The sequence below is a fragment of the Juglans microcarpa x Juglans regia genome, chromosome 4D (genome assembly GCF_004785595.1).
Source record: "Juglans microcarpa x Juglans regia isolate MS1-56 chromosome 4D, Jm3101_v1.0, whole genome shotgun sequence".
NCBI lineage: Eukaryota > Viridiplantae > Streptophyta > Magnoliopsida > Fagales > Juglandaceae > Juglans > Juglans microcarpa x Juglans regia.
In genome coordinates, this window is record NC_054600.1 from 539,410 (window position 1) to 554,471 (window position 15,062).

General features: G+C 33.8%; 2 protein-coding genes across 4 annotated transcripts; one reads left to right on the forward strand and one right to left on the reverse strand.

Annotated features, from left to right (window-relative positions):
• Positions 1-501: 501 nt before the first annotated feature.
• Positions 502-10,641, forward strand: LOC121260674. 2 transcript variants are annotated; one of them, XM_041162623.1, is made up of 24 exons: positions 502-683; positions 2,531-2,661; positions 2,746-2,830; positions 2,935-2,988; positions 3,150-3,241; positions 3,320-3,423; positions 3,687-3,759; positions 3,890-4,277; positions 4,754-5,074; positions 5,169-5,372; positions 5,867-5,962; positions 6,057-6,120; positions 6,239-6,366; positions 6,977-7,223; positions 7,382-7,533; positions 7,623-7,747; positions 8,221-8,344; positions 8,444-8,502; positions 8,758-8,854; positions 8,955-9,144; positions 9,286-9,387; positions 9,818-9,936; positions 10,088-10,147; positions 10,366-10,641. In XM_041162623.1, the coding sequence occupies exons 1-24, from the start codon at positions 645-647 to the stop codon at positions 10,462-10,464; spliced, it is 3,153 nt and encodes a 1,050-aa protein (XP_041018557.1). In that variant the 5' UTR covers positions 502-644; the 3' UTR covers positions 10,465-10,641. The 2 variants fall into 2 exon arrangements, with proteins under 2 accessions (XP_041018557.1, XP_041018558.1); XM_041162624.1 differs by lacking the exon at positions 502-683 and adding an exon at positions 2,152-2,271 and having other exon boundaries at positions 2,523-2,661.
• Positions 9,170-12,599, reverse strand: LOC121260675 (HMG1/2-like protein). Of its 2 annotated transcripts, none has more exons than XM_041162625.1 (8): positions 12,437-12,599; positions 12,299-12,353; positions 12,034-12,135; positions 11,834-11,891; positions 11,677-11,721; positions 11,504-11,584; positions 11,318-11,405; positions 9,170-9,320 (listed from the first exon to the last, which is right to left on the reverse strand). In XM_041162625.1, exons 2-8 carry the CDS (start codon positions 12,343-12,345, stop codon positions 9,262-9,264), a joined length of 480 nt encoding a protein of 159 aa, XP_041018559.1. In that variant the 5' UTR covers positions 12,346-12,353; positions 12,437-12,599; the 3' UTR covers positions 9,170-9,261. The 2 variants fall into 2 exon arrangements, with proteins under 2 accessions (XP_041018559.1, XP_041018560.1); XM_041162626.1 differs by lacking the exon at positions 9,170-9,320 and adding an exon at positions 11,024-11,227 and having other exon boundaries at positions 12,437-12,597.
• Positions 12,600-15,062: the final 2,463 nt, after the last annotated feature.

Below are 15,062 nucleotides of genomic sequence, written 5' to 3' on the forward strand. Positions count from 1 at the left end.
CCGACATTAGTTTATCCACGTGTTGTTGTCGTACTCGTCCGAGAAAGGTCACATTGTTTGATTCGTCCACGTGTATATATATATATATATATCTCTTGGTAATAATATTTCGCAATACATATTTTAAAATGAATGTATTTTTATAAAATAATATTACTTTTATAAATATTTTATGAAACAATTATTTATTTTAAGATATAATTATGTAATATATTGTAAAAAGTGACGAATGTTTTTCATTTTTCATATATCTTTGCTTGTGATTGTCACTCACAAGCTTTTAATGCCTTTGGCTTTTGTTTCTCCTTTTAGCTTAATTAAGAATTGGATACCACGTAAAACGGTCGAAATTGATCCTAAACAGCAATGTTTTCGACCATCTAATCAACCTCCACGTGTACAAACCTCTCTCATCCTGATCGTCCCTTTTTGTTTGTCTATTAAAAAAAAACCGCTCTATTTGGTGCCCCTCTTTTCAACTTGTTATAAATAAAGAATACTATAAAGAAAGCAAACTGCAATCAACCGCTGCAACCCTCTTCGGTTTCTTCACAGTCGCGTGTTTCTTTCTATTCTTTGTATTCGTCGTTCTTGGGCACTTTGAATTTCATCTGGGCTGTTTATTCTCAGAAGATCATCATCCAATGTTTGTCAAGAAGCTTGTCGAGAAGGCTGCAAAGAAGGTTAGTGATCGATCATCTTCTCTGCGATTATTTGCTTGATCTCACTTCCTCTGATTTCTCACTTTCTTTGATTTCAACCTTTTTTCTTGAGCATCATCAAGATTGTCCTTTAATTTTCTATCTGGATCACTGCTTTTTCTTGTTTCCTTTCTTTTATTTTCCAAGCTTTGGTGTTCAGTACTGTTCTTGTTTGTTTTTCGCTTTTGCTCTAGTAGTACCTGTAGTACTTCTACTTGTGAAGTTTTTGTCAAAAAGAAAACCATCCTTAAATATCATGTCATTGAATAATATTCTCCCACATGCATGATTCTGCAAATCACGCTTAGTTTAATACATTAATGTATGTCACCGATCTTGCTTCCCAGTTTTTAATTTACGTTTTCTCTTATAATTTGAGTTGATCAGATCTTACAGTGTGATGTGTGGTGAATTTTGCATTAACGGTGACAAGGTGCTTCTAATTTATTTTTGCCGAATGTCTTTAGCTTTGTGGGTAAAGGTACAGAGAAATTCTGATCAAAATGATAAACGAGTCATGATCTCTGCCTGCTGTTGGATCATGACATTAATCTTGACTCGCTTTTCCGATATGCCATTGATGTTTTTATGGCAATAATTAATGGAGTAATGCAATCCGTTTCATCATGCATTTATTATGTTATAAATGAAGTAACGTATGGCATCCATCCATCCAAGAACATGTACGTAAAGAGTAATTTGTTTCTTTCAATTGTCAAAAATACAAGACTTTTATTTTACATTTGTAACTTCTTCTTTTTTACCTAATCCATGTTTCTCTATTTTTTTAAAGATTTTTTTTTTCTAACATGCAGGACAGAGAAAATTAAATATTTTATGTTGTAACATTATTTTAACCTAAAACCTCGCGTCATTTCAAGTATCATCCCCTCCAAAATCCTTTAAAATGGGTTTTTAAAACATGACACATCGCCCCCATCCACGTTGTAGTTGTCAAATTTGCCTACATGACAATATTTATCATTGAGAGGAAGACAAAATAAAGGAAAAATCTGCTTCTTATCCTCAAGAGACAAGTCGTCACACAAAATACAAGCAAACTCAATTTAATATTAATAATAATAATATTATTATTATTATCTTTATTATTATTATAATAGGTTGTGGTGTATTTAGTAAGTAGTTATTGTCATTAACGAATGTTTCGATGGAGAGATCGAACAATGTAAACTTGATGAGGTGCCAATTGATGATTGGGCATCGGTAAAATATTGTCCGAAGAAGATTTGATGGATTTAATGCTATAATTAATAAATTAATTAATTAAGCAGTCAACACGCCCACGTGAAGGGCGGTGGCAAATGGTATTAATATGTTACTTACCCCATTTACGTCTTCTTTATAATAGTAGTAAAGGACGGTCAAACGAATCTCATCAAATGGCAGACTCTTCAATTATATTTTTACTATGCTACAAAAGCTAAAGTTCGATAATAGTCCCATTTTTCAGGGAGATCTTCTAAATTACCCTTAAAGACTCATGTTAGTCACCAAAAAATATACATTGTTCTTTGAAAAGATTAATAAGAGCACTTGAATTTATTTTATTTTCTGAGGACTACCATAAAAGTATTAATTGGAAGAAACCATGCATTAGTGTATTTGAATTTACCATAGATTTTGAAGATGTGAAGAACGGAGGAAAAATAACAATTTAATTGATTTATACAGTTCTTGTGATGTTTCGATTGAGTAAAATAATAGTTAGAAGCATGTACCGGTAGAACTCAATGCTAGAGTAACTATATAGCATTGTGGGGCAGTTTTATTTGGATTTGGTATATGTAAATTGCCACTTCGTGTTGCAGCCTGGAGGGATTTCAGATGGCTTGAAATCGAGTGAGATAGACCCACGAGTTGTGTTCCATTATGGGATCCCATCGGGGTCTACTATGTTCGCTTATGACTCCATTCAGAAGATACTTGCAATTTCTACCATGTAAGTTGCTACTTTTCCTTTGAATCTATAGATGTTTATGTTTCACCAAAACGTGGAAGTGTTATTGTTTTTCACCCTTCTCAGGGATGGCCGAACTAAATTATTTGGAAGAGATAACACTCAAGCTTTACTCGAATCAGAGGAGATGGTACCAAGCAAATTTTTACAGGTCTTGTGTTCTTCTTCTGTCATGATGTGTACTGCTTCTTCTTCATGTCTTAAAAAATCTATCTTGATTATTTATCTAATATCAGTAATGGTATTTATCTTCAGTTCGTGGAGAACAAAGGCATCCTTTTAAACGTGACTTTCAAGAATCTCCTCGAGGCAAGTATATTCCACTAGACTAGTTGCTGATTCTTTGAGTTCGGCCGGTTTTCTCTGTTTGATGGGAGGGTCTGTCAGTATTGTTACGCTTTCATAAGAACAAAATCTACTCCCGGTCTATGCTTTCTGGGAATTGACTTGCAAACCAAATTATAACTTAGGTTTGGGACATAGACAAGAAGCTGTTATCTCATGTGCACGTTTTTAAGGAAGATATTACCTCCTTCACAGTAATGCGGCATGGTCTCTACATGTAAGTGTTATAGCCTTTCAAACTGGGATTCGTGCACCACCTTCAACTAAATTATGAGTGTGGTATATTTGTTGGCAGGTACGCTGGAGATTCTGGTGGTAATATTTCGGTTTTGAAGCTTCATGAAGAACCATTTCTTATAGAAAAGATGAAATACACTATACCTCTCTCAGCTTCACATGGTGAGATACATTACTGTCCAATTTTTTGTTGTTAAAGTTCTTCTGTTTTTTTAAAACTATGTTGCTTTGACTCTATATTTCGAATGATTTGTCCATGGATTTTCTTGCATACCATGGTTTTCCTTGATGGGGAGATCTTGTTATCAAAGACTCACCAATGAAGAGCCATGGAGAGCCAGTGAGGGATCGAATTAATAAGAATAATAACCTACACACAATGCTTTTTTGTTGTAACATCTAACGTGCTCAATGATCTTGTGTAGGGGATCTAACTGAAGGATCTGGCGATACTGCTGTGCTGCATATTTTACCTCAACCAACGGCTGAAAGTAAGAGGTAGTTTCACCAAACACGCTGCCCTTTTGTTTTTTTTTTTTCAAACTCTGAATGATGGAGTTTTTTTTTTAACCTTATTTCATTATCTCTGAAAATCCTCGATTTCCTCATTTGTTATGTTTAAATGCAGGGTTCTTATAATATTTAGAGATGGCGTAATTACATTATGGGAAATTCAAGAAAGCAAATCCATTTTCACCACAGGTGGAAATATGTTGCAGTCACTATATCAAGAAGGAAAAAAAGTGACCTCTGCATGCTGGGTATGCCCTTTTGGAAGTAAAGTTGTTGTTGGGTACAGCAACGGAGAGATTTTCATCTGGAGTATTCCTTATACCGCAAATACTGAATTAGCATCAAACCAGGGTTCTCAAAATGGCCCTATATGTAAACTGAATCTAGGTTATAAGATGGACAAAATTCCTATAGCATCATTAAAATGGGCTTATGCAGATGGGAAAGCAAGTCGACTTTATGTTATGGGTGCCATTAACTCTGCATCAACAAACTTGTTGCAGGTATCCTAGCAATACTATTGTACACCAGTGAAGCTAATATGTTCATTTTTTGACATGTTCCTTAGTGATTTATCATATGTATTAGTTCAGTCTCTCAATAATAGCTTTTTTTTCATTTACATGAGAATGCCCTATTCATGAGATATAGTGCAGAATTATTCAGCATTCAGATGGACTACTAGATAGTCATTTTGAAAGCTGTCAGTCTTTGAGACTTGAGTCCATTGGTCTTGTTGTAATAGTATGAGTCGGATGAGGTAGCTTGAAACCTATAACACAATCAAAATCACATAGTATAGAAATTTCAAACAAGCCCATCCCCTTTTTTATTGGCAAACATCAGCTTACCTTCCCCTTTTTTGGGTTTGTTTGGATCAAGATTACATGCTGATCATAACTATGCAATGTGCATTGGGTTTTTGCATATAGTCATGATTTCGGATGAAATTGTAAACAAATTCATTATGACAAGGCAGGCTGTCTTGTTGAATGAGAATACTGAATCTCGCACGATTAAGCTGGGACTTCATTTGTCAGAGCCTTGTATTGACATGGAGATCGTTTCAAGCAGTGAGCAAAGCAAGCATAAACAAGATTCTTTCCTCTTGCTTGGAAAATCAGGACATGTTTATGCCTATGATGATTGTTTAATAGAAAAATATCTTCTACAATGTCAATCTAGGTCCCCACCCTCACTTCCAAAGGAGGTCAAATTGAAGATGCCATTTGCCGATTCAAGCATCACAATAGCAAAACTTATTACAGATGACACCTGTTTGCTTAGTCCTGCAGATGAGGTAGCGATAGACTCAATGCATTATTTTCCTTATTTTATATGGTTATTCTTAATAGTTTGGTGATCTAGTCTTCTGATATCTCTGATCATTTTAGGATTATGTTCAAATGGCAAGAAATATTCCACCACTTCTCCCCTCCGAGACAAAACAGAAAGATGGAAGTCCCTTTAATTCAGCCCATTTCAGTGGATTTTCCAAAGTTAAAAACTTGTACATTACTGGACATAGTGATGGTGCTATGAATTTCTGGGATGTATCATGCCCCTTTCTTCTCCCAATTTTATCGTTGAAGCAACAGGTAAGTTATAAACTAGTTGCTTATGTGATTTACATCAGTAGGAACAATTATTCCTCTGCTAACTTTGTTTTATTAGTCTGACTAGCATTGTTCCTACCACTGACTGGATTACTACTGCTTAGACTTCTCACTCTAGAACATACTTTCTACAATGATTTTTATTATTATTATTATTATTTATAAGCTAGAGTCGTGAAAGAGGAGATTTGGAGGATGAAGAGATGAATAGGCTTTGCACAATGAATAATGACCCAGTAGTTTCTACTTGAAGTTAAATTTGAACCTCTTTTACTTCTGACATAATGGGCATGTTACTTGTACCAAAAAAGAGACGTCTTAATGAACATGTCCTTGTTTCTCATTTGGGATTTTATAATGCAACCTAGAAGGATATTTAAGGCAGTAAATTTCTTAATTGCTTTGCGAGATTGTTCCAAGGTAATGGATATAAGTTTTTCAGCTGTGCTTATTGTACTTATTTCTTTTTAATGCAGAGTGAGGATGATTTTTCATTAAGTGGTATAGCACTGACAGCATTGTATTTTGATGGCAAGTCTCGGCTCCTTGTTTCTGGAGATCAGAGTGGAATGGTGAATTGTCTCTGCCATGTCAATTTCTGAAGTTTAATCAGTTTTTCGGTGTTTTGGAGATTTTTGGTATTTATACTATATATACGATCCTCAGGTCCGCATCTTTCAATTTAAACCCGAGCCATATGCCACAGAAAACAGTTTCATGTCGTTCTCAGGTATTATTAATTGCATGGTTCAACTATGAAGTTAAATTTGTTGCCTTTAATTCTTAAGTTTTGTTGCTTCACATATTAGTCCAAAGGCAATGATTGCTTTTTTAACTTTCCTTGGCAGGAAGTACAAAGAAAGGAAACAATCACATCATCCAGAGGGTTAAACTTATAAAGATTAATGGCTCGGTGCTTTCTATGAACATGAGCCACAGTTCAAGACATCTTGCTGTTGGGTCTGATCAAGGACTTGTAAATTCACTTTTATCTTCCTGGCTCTTCCCTTCTATTTTATGGTTAATGAATTGTTATTTACATTTGTATCTAGGTATAATTAATAGAATTCTTGAAAGGCCCCTAGACCTTCACTTGGGTGGTATAGGGTGTGGCTGGGGGATGGGAAAGATCTTGAGTTCAACCTTAATATGGTTGATCTTGAATGATGACAGTATGTTTCAAGAACAAGTTTTGATAGGAAATAGCTAGGTTAAGCGTGGACTTTATAAGTACCATGTTATTAGCATACAGGGCTTTGATAATCTTAATTAGCTTCAACTAATGGCTAAAAACCAATTAGTGGGAGGTAAAAGCCCTGCTCTTTTCTATCTTGAGTCGGGAGCAACTAACTAGGGTGTGGGACATTGTATAATTAAACAGCTGACACTGATATCTATATTTAGTTTTCACTGTATAATAGTACTTTTCTGCTGGAGGCTTAATTGTATTTAGTTTAACACTTCTTAAATAGTTTTTATATTTATAGAGTTCAGCTAGTATTCCAGTTTTCCTAGTAGGCTGTCTATCATCGGGTTTTATGTTACTGTCACATAAATTTACTTCTGTCTACTCATTTTTTATACAGGTTTCAGTAATTGATATAGAAGCATCCACTCTATTATATCAAAACCATATTGCAAGTGAAATTAGTGCTGGTGTCATCTCTCTCCAATTCCAAACCTGCAGTTTACACAGTTTTGAGAAGAAAGTTTTAGTTGTTGCAACAAAGGATTCATCTGTCTTGGCACTTGATAGTGATACTGGAAATACACTGAGCACTGCCAGTGTTCATCCTAAGAAACCTTCTAAAGCTCTGTTCATGCAGATCTTGGGTAAGTGCAACTGGCTTCGGGTTTCTACTTGACAGGATGGTCAATAAATGATACTGTCACACAGTGGTGACCTTAAGTACTACCTCTTTGATTGTCAGTTATTATACTCAGGACATTGAACAATCCGATTGAAAGAATTGTCTTTTATTGTTTCACAGATAGGCAGGATATCTTAGCTCAAAGCTCTAATATATCAAGTGGTCAAGATCTTAGTAAAGGAAATGCCTTGGAGGATTCCATACCAAAGCAGTTAATATTGATATGTTCTGAGAAAGCTGTTTATGTCTATTCTTTAACACATGTCATTCAGGTAACCTGTGCTTTATATATATATAGGCAGTCATCAACTGGGGATCTACATTAGCTGATACCCGACAATACCCTTCTCCTTTGTATCAGGGAGTTAAGAAGGTGCACTACAAGAAAAAGTTTCAAACCTCTTCTTGTTGCTGGGCTTCAACATTTTACACAGTCTCTGATGCTGGGCTTATACTCCTTTTTACTAGTGGAAAAATTCAAATAAGGCGAGGATAATTTTCTTAATCTTTATGCCCCAAATTTTTGTCAATAAACATCAGATGAGTAAGGAGTCATAATTGCCATGCCACGTGTATTGTAAAAGTGAAAGATATATAGACTCCTGCTCCATATGATAGAAAAGAAAGGGATGCACAGTCTATTTACAATGGAAGATATGACTGTTAGCCATGTTTTGCTCTTTGCTTGTAGTGATTTCATATCAAGAAAAGAGGAAGAAGATTTAATCTTATTAGATATTCTGAGTAAATTTTTCTGTGAAGCAGCATTATACATGGTTGTAGGCTAGTTAGCAAAAGCTAGTATTTTGGGTTGCTTTTTTGGGCTAGTCTTGATGTTTATAAATGAATGCATATGTGATTTGAAAACATTTAATTACTCTAGTGTCCATTTGTGTGTCTTTCATGGAAATTGTGATTTAATACATTTTAATATACATATATTTTTTTGTGAAGTTTAGATCCTTGCCAGAACTCTCTCTGATAAAGGAGACTTCAATTAGAGGTTTCAGTTATTCTTCGTCAAGACCAAATTCGTTGCCTGACATTTCGATTTGTGCTTCATGTCAAGGAGAACTTATTATGGTACAGATAGAATGGACTTTACTATTTCGTTTCAAATTAGTTGCTAAGGATTAATCTTGGAAATGCTCAGACCAATTACTTCGCTTTCTTTATGCTCAGGTGAATGGTGATCAGGAAATATTTGTTGTCTCAGTTTTATTCCAGAGGACAATCTTTAGGTATATAGATGCACTTCAAAATAACTTCGGTTATTTATTTCTATCTCTTCTCCCCTCCCCTCTTAAATGCCACAAGCTATTTATCTATTTATACGAGATTTCTGTCATGGTTTTCCAGAAGGACATTCCCAAGTGGGAAGGACTTCCTTTATCCATAGCTTCTGTTTAAGAATCTATGTGAGAGAGAGAGCAATGAAAAAGTGCATTTGAGGCCACTATTTATACATATTTCTTGAATTCTTTCTATTATTCCAGGCTTTTGGACACCGTCAGCCACATTTACAGGAAAGATTTGAAGCTTTCACAAGAAGAGCTTCTTAGCCGACCCACCACCTCCAAGGAAAGGAAAAAGGTAGACGGCAATTGGTCATTGGTAATTTGATCATTTCTCAAATACGTCTACATGACCTTATAAATTCTGGATATAAAGATTTTATACATTGGCATGCCAGGGTATATTTAGCTCTGTCATTAAAGATATTACAGGCAGTAAAGCAAAGCATGTACCTGACGTGGAAACAGAAGTTACTAGAGCAAGCATCGAAGATCTTGAAATCATCTTTTCTACTGCTAACTTTCTAAGTGATACTGGGGATGGAGATAACCTGGCCGTCGATGAGGATGAGATTGACATAGATATAGGTAAGATTTGCATTACTGTCTACTAGTCCCCTTCTCTACATGCTTGAGACAGTAATGCCAGCACTGATATTATTTTATCATTTTTTGTAACCCAAAATGGAACTTTGAGATTGCCAACTACGTTGTCTTTTGTTTGTGAAGATGACATCGACCTTGGGGATCTTGGAGAAAAACCTAAAGAACAGAACATGTTGACAGCTATTAATAAGCAGAAACTTGCAAGCAAGCTACAGGCTTTAAAAGGTAATTATAAGATATATCACTGCATGAGACAGCAATGAAATTCCATTGGTATACTTTCCATATTTGTCATCATTTGCATTTGTGACATGTTTTGTCATTAGGCAATATGTGTTCCAAATATCCATTTACTGTAGGGGGAATGAATTGGAGTTTGCCTACATCATTTACCCAATACTAAAAACACCGTTATAAATGGATTCAAGTTACAAGGGAAATGTAAATTGAGACCATTTTGAATGACAGTAGACATCTTACGTGTTCAAAGCATTGTTTTTTTCAACCCATATATGATTTTTTGTATGAGCAAATGTTTAGATTGCCAAAAGGGGTCACAGTCTTGAGGGCGTCAGCTTCATGGTTTGAAGACAGCGATTAGAAGATTGGCTAGATACACAAGTTGACTTGGGAAAAAAATGTTTCAATTTTACAGGAAAGTTTAACAAGATGAAAGTCAAGAACCAGAAGAGTTCCAGCAAGGAAGAGCAACCAGAAGAGAAGGCTGGTGTTGTTGATCAAATTAAGAAGAAATATGGGTTCTCTTTGTCTGGTGTAAGCCCAATTAATTTCTTTTGACTTTTCTAATATTATATTACAACTATTCAGTTTGGGGAATGTTTTGCTTCATCAAATTATATTGTCATTTGCAGTATCAATGTACGGCCAAAGTGCACAAGTAATTTCTTTTTGTCTTTGGCTGCAGGAATCTAGTGCTGCTAAAATGGCAGAAAGCAAGCTGCACGAGAATTACAAGAGGTTGCAGGTAACTCCATAATTTAGTTGCGGGGGAACCAAGGGTTTGTCATCTTTTTTATGCAAAAATGTTAAAGTTCTTTTCCGAAAAGAGAGTTTTACAGGAATTGAAAATGTGGTATTTATCACCAAATTGATATTAACATGGTACAACTATAAGGAAGAGAAGGGTGGCAATAGTGTTAAAAGAGTATTGAACTAAATGGAATGTTTTGCTCCATCGAGCAGGGAACCAACATGAGAGCTACAGAGATGCAAGAGACAGCAAAGTCATTCTCTTCTATGGCAGAACAAGTGCTGCGCGAACAGCAAAGACGAAGCTCGTAAGCCCCGGTGTTCCTGCTTATTCAATTCTTTAGAACATATATTCATTTCCATATAGTGAATTGTGGCTGTGCATCAAAGTTTGTATGGTATGGTGTTAATTCATACGGACATGTAAAGAATTCTTCTGGTTTATAGAATGGATGGAGATATGTATTTACTGTTCTTCAAAGACGTGCAAACACACGTCCTCGTTTAATTGATTTTTAAGGCTTAGATTCAATTGAGATAAGCTAAAAATACATTTTAATTTGGAGCTTCCGCAAAAGTTTTTCTGGATTTACTCTAATTTAACTTAGTTATTTTATTTAGAAAAATGTTTATAATATTTAAGAGAGATCAAATTGAGATTTCAGGTGTACACACACAGCCTCACTTCTGACCTCTACTTTTATTAACATTCATAATTTCAACGAGTTTGCAATTTTTTCCGAAGATTTATTAATGAAAAATTCTACTTATCGCCAGAAATTAGATATTTCTATTGGTCCCAACTCCCAAGTCACCTCTCCCCTCCAGAAGGGCAGGAGAACAGATTCAAGGCAAGGAAATAAACAGGATATACTTGGGCAAATTTCAAACTACATCATTTGAACGAAAAGATTAGGTACAGAACCATATGGGATTCAGCAAGATCCTGAAACTAATCCCTTCTTCTCTCTATCTACTCTACTTCTACGTGAAATTTCAAAAAATAAAAAGCAGCTATTTTATCATGGACAAACTGCCCGCGCTTTTCTCTACTCTTCATCCTCATCTTCCTCCTACATATACAAACAAACAAACAAACTCCATTTAAAAAGATCGAATAATTTAAGAATTTTATCGATCCAAATTCAAAATGAACATACCTCGCCGCCGCTTTCGTCCTCTTCTTCCTCATCGTTCACTTCGGACTTGGACTTGTCGGACTCTTCATCATCCGCTCCGTTTCCTCCTCCCGCCTATCGCAACAAAAAACCAAATCAATTTTTCAAAACCTCTCATAAGATTACCAAAACAACGATTAATTTATCTAACACAAGATAACAAAACTACGTACCAGTTTCTTATTGTAAGCCTGCATGTTCTTGTTGTACTCCGTTTTCCTCTTCTCTGCCTTGGCTACAAAGGGAGCTTTCTCCTAAAAATTTCGACATATGCCGTCAAGCGATGCATTTAGTGCTTAATCTCAATTTTTATTAATTATTTCAAGTCAGTCATGAAAATACTTACGGATTCAGACATCGATTTCCATTTTTCTCCTCCCGCCTTACCGACCTAGTAATCGTTCATATAAAAATAAATAAATATATATCCAATAATGATAATCGAATTCCGCGGACAATAGAACCACAAACGAATAGATCTGAGTTCCTGAGGTTAGTTTTACCGCGGAAACGGCCTTGTTGTTGGGATGCTCTTTTGCGTATATCTTCCGAAACTCCTCCCTTTATTTATGTATTCATTCCAAACATAAGAAAATTATTTTTCTCCCAGAAATAAGGAATCCGGAAAATACAGAAAAGAAAAATCGAAGAACGAGAAAACTGCGGATCTGTGAATATATGGCATAAGATTTAGAATTCATACATGAAAACGAAGAAGGCACTCGCAGGCCTCTTCGGCTTGTTTGGATCCTTTGCAGCTTTCTTCGATTGTCTCTTGCCAACTCCAGCATCTTTACTCTTCAGCCTAAGAAAAAATCCCAAAGGAAAAATATGCAAATAGTTAATATTATTTACAAAATAAAAATAAATTTAGCTAATGTACGAGAAAAATGAGACCTGAATCGCAATATTCAAAACAAATCTTGACAATACACGGTCCAAAATTATTAACTAAGAAGAAAACTCACCTGCTGTCGGTTTTTCTGGTGTCAGCCTTAGACTTGCCACCTTTCATGACGATTTCTGTACGAAAACGACGAAAAATGTCAGAAACCGGTGGGGAACCGTTGGAAAACGATGTGAGACAGGCCGAGTCGGTGGCTTACCTTAGGGAAGGGTTTTCGAAGGAGAAGATAAGCAAGGAGGCGCAGAAAGAATAAAAGAGAGACGCTTTTGCTTTGTTGGTGAGGTGCGTGCGTGAGAGAGATAAGAAGGGAAAGGGGAGGGTGATTGGAAAGAGGACGTGCCCCCCCAAAAAATAAAATGACAACTAAAATTAAAACTGAATCGCGAAGAAATTGAAGTCCGGGTTTGGGCGGGATTTCAAAAAATCTTTAGCCACGTCAACTATCCGTGTGCTGTTCGACTATTGGCTGTCAACAAGTCTCTTGAATCTAGCTTCTATTCACTCTGTGTTTCCTTCTGTGTTTCTTCCTCAAATTCGCTGGCTCAGCATCGACGGAGTGAGCACGTGGACTTCTTATATCGTTACGAGCAATTCTAAGAACAATCGCGTTTGAAGTTCGAAATTAGTTGAATTGAGATGAGAAAATATTATTATTAAAATATTATTTTTTAATATTATTATTATTTTAAAATTTAAAAAAATTAAATTATTTATTATATTTTATATTGGAATTTAAAAAATTTGTAATGATGAGTTGAGATAAATTGATAATCCAAACGAAATCTAATATGAATTTAAAAATTAGTTAAGATGAATTGAAATGATTTGTAAATAGTAGAATAAAAATTGAATTGTTTATTATATTTTATATAAAAATTTAAAAAAATTATTTTAGAATTTAAAAAAATTGAATTGTTTATTATATTTTATATAAAAATTTAAAAAAATTATAATGATAAAATGAGATGAATTGAAATAAATTTTGAATACAAATGAAATTTTAGAAATTGCATTGTAAATTTAGTTTATTTTTAAATTTTTAAAAAATTATAATAATATTTTTATCAGATACTTTTTTTTCTAATAAAGAACTTGTATATACAGTTTTTAAAATAAAGATTACAAGTAAAATTTCTCTGTCGGTATTGCTGTTGAGTATTTTGATTCCTGAGGTTTATTCTCTTTTCGACACGTGTACTGGCGTTGGCCGGAATGACGAAGATAGTCCCTTTTTTTTTTTTTTTATGTGAATTTAATGGAGGTAGTTGGGACTCATCAAAGGGCAGTAACAATAATAATAATAATACGAATCGAGTCATTGATGTTTCGTATGCTGTAATAATTGCGTTTAAATATGTAGAATTTCTTTTTTTATTTTTCAGAACCATAAAAGATGTTATGGAAACTTTACTGTGTAGACTTTGTGGTAGGAGGAATTTTACAATGCAATATCCAAGTTATCACCATTCTTAAAATTATAACGGTGAAATAGATTTTTTCTTTAAATGAAAGGAATTATGGGATCGTATTGATGGCGAGATATTAATAAAGAGAAATGTTATACATCAATCATTATTCACTTTTACATCTTATATCTATAAATTTTTTTATAAAATATCAAAGTATTTTTCATAAAACATGAGTATGGAGTAGTAAATAATAACTGATGAGAATAATTTTTCATTAATAAAATAAGTACGTCGTAATCCTTTTAAAATAAAAATTGTTGTTTTTTTTTTTTTCATAGCTTAAAATTTGTGAAAACTTTTGAATGGATTATTCTTCATTTTTCTTTTCAATGTTATTGAAGCTTAAAAATGACCTCTAAACAAATTTGTTCTGTAGGTTTGGTTGGTTTTACCTTTTATTGTTTAGATGTGAAATTATGAGATGTATTTCGTTCGAATACAAACAACCTCCGTCGGTTCCAATAATAATGTCCTTTTTAATTTTCCCTAGTCTTCGCTAGTTGTCATAACGATAGTAATCTACCAAAGAGAAATATTATAAAGAAACTTTACACTATATATTTCTTAATTAATACGTGGTTTATCAATTTTGTTATTTTATTTAAACACATATATATTTAAACTGCTAAGCATCAAGATAGAAGAGTAAAAATTAAAAATCGTATATTGATTAAGGTATGGTTTGGATAATGAGAATAGATAATTTTAGATAAATATTAAAATTTTAATAAAATATTATTATAATTTATTTTTTAATAATATTATTATGTTGATATTTGAAAAAATGAAATTATTTATTATATTTTATATAAAAAATTGAGAAAATTATAATAACGAGACTAAGGTATCGTTTGGATTCGAAGATGAGTTGAGATGAGTTGTAAATAGTAGTGAGATTTATGAGTTAAAGTTGTTGAATAGTAGTGAATAATAGTGAGATGAGTTGAGATGAGTTGAGATGAATTGAAATGGATTGTGAATACAAACCGGGCCTAAATATCTCCGAACAGGAATATATGAGTACGTTTGGATGTTGAAATGAGTTGAATTGAGTTTAGTTGAGATGATAAAATATTATTTATTATTATTATTATTGTTTTGAGATTTGAAAAAGTTAAATTATTTATTATATTTTATGTTAAGATTTAAAAATATTATAATAATAAATTGAAATGAATTAAAATAAATTGTGTTTTAAACGAAACTAATGATCTCTGAATTTCAAGTCTTGCGCGTGAAAGGGGAAACGAGAGGCACAGAAATCATATTCTACATAGAATATGTTGCAACGTATGACCGTTGACTCTCAAAAAATTAAAAGGCGTCTAATAAATTCAACAAAACGCGTCTCTTTTA

Coding starts and splice junctions, on each gene's coding strand:
- LOC121260674 (XM_041162623.1), top strand. CDS start 645: ATGTTTGTCAAGAAGCTTGTCGAGAAGGCTGCAAAGAAG. Junction 2,662..2,745: donor ATACTTGCAATTTCTACCAT/GTAAGTTGCTAC, acceptor CACCCTTCTCAG/GGATGGCCGAACTAAATTAT. Junction 3,242..3,319: donor ATGCGGCATGGTCTCTACAT/GTAAGTGTTATA, acceptor ATTTGTTGGCAG/GTACGCTGGAGATTCTGGTG.
- LOC121260675 (XM_041162625.1), bottom strand. CDS start 12,345: ATGAAAGGTGGCAAGTCTAAGGCTGACACCAGAAAAACCGACAGCAG. Junction 11,585..11,676: donor GGAAATCGATGTCTGAATCC/GTAAGTATTTTC, acceptor CGAAATTTTTAG/GAGAAAGCTCCCTTTGTAGC. Junction 9,321..11,317: donor AGAAGAGGACGAAAGCGGCG/GCGAGGTATGTT, acceptor GTTCTGTTCTTT/AGGTTTTTCTCCAAGATCCC.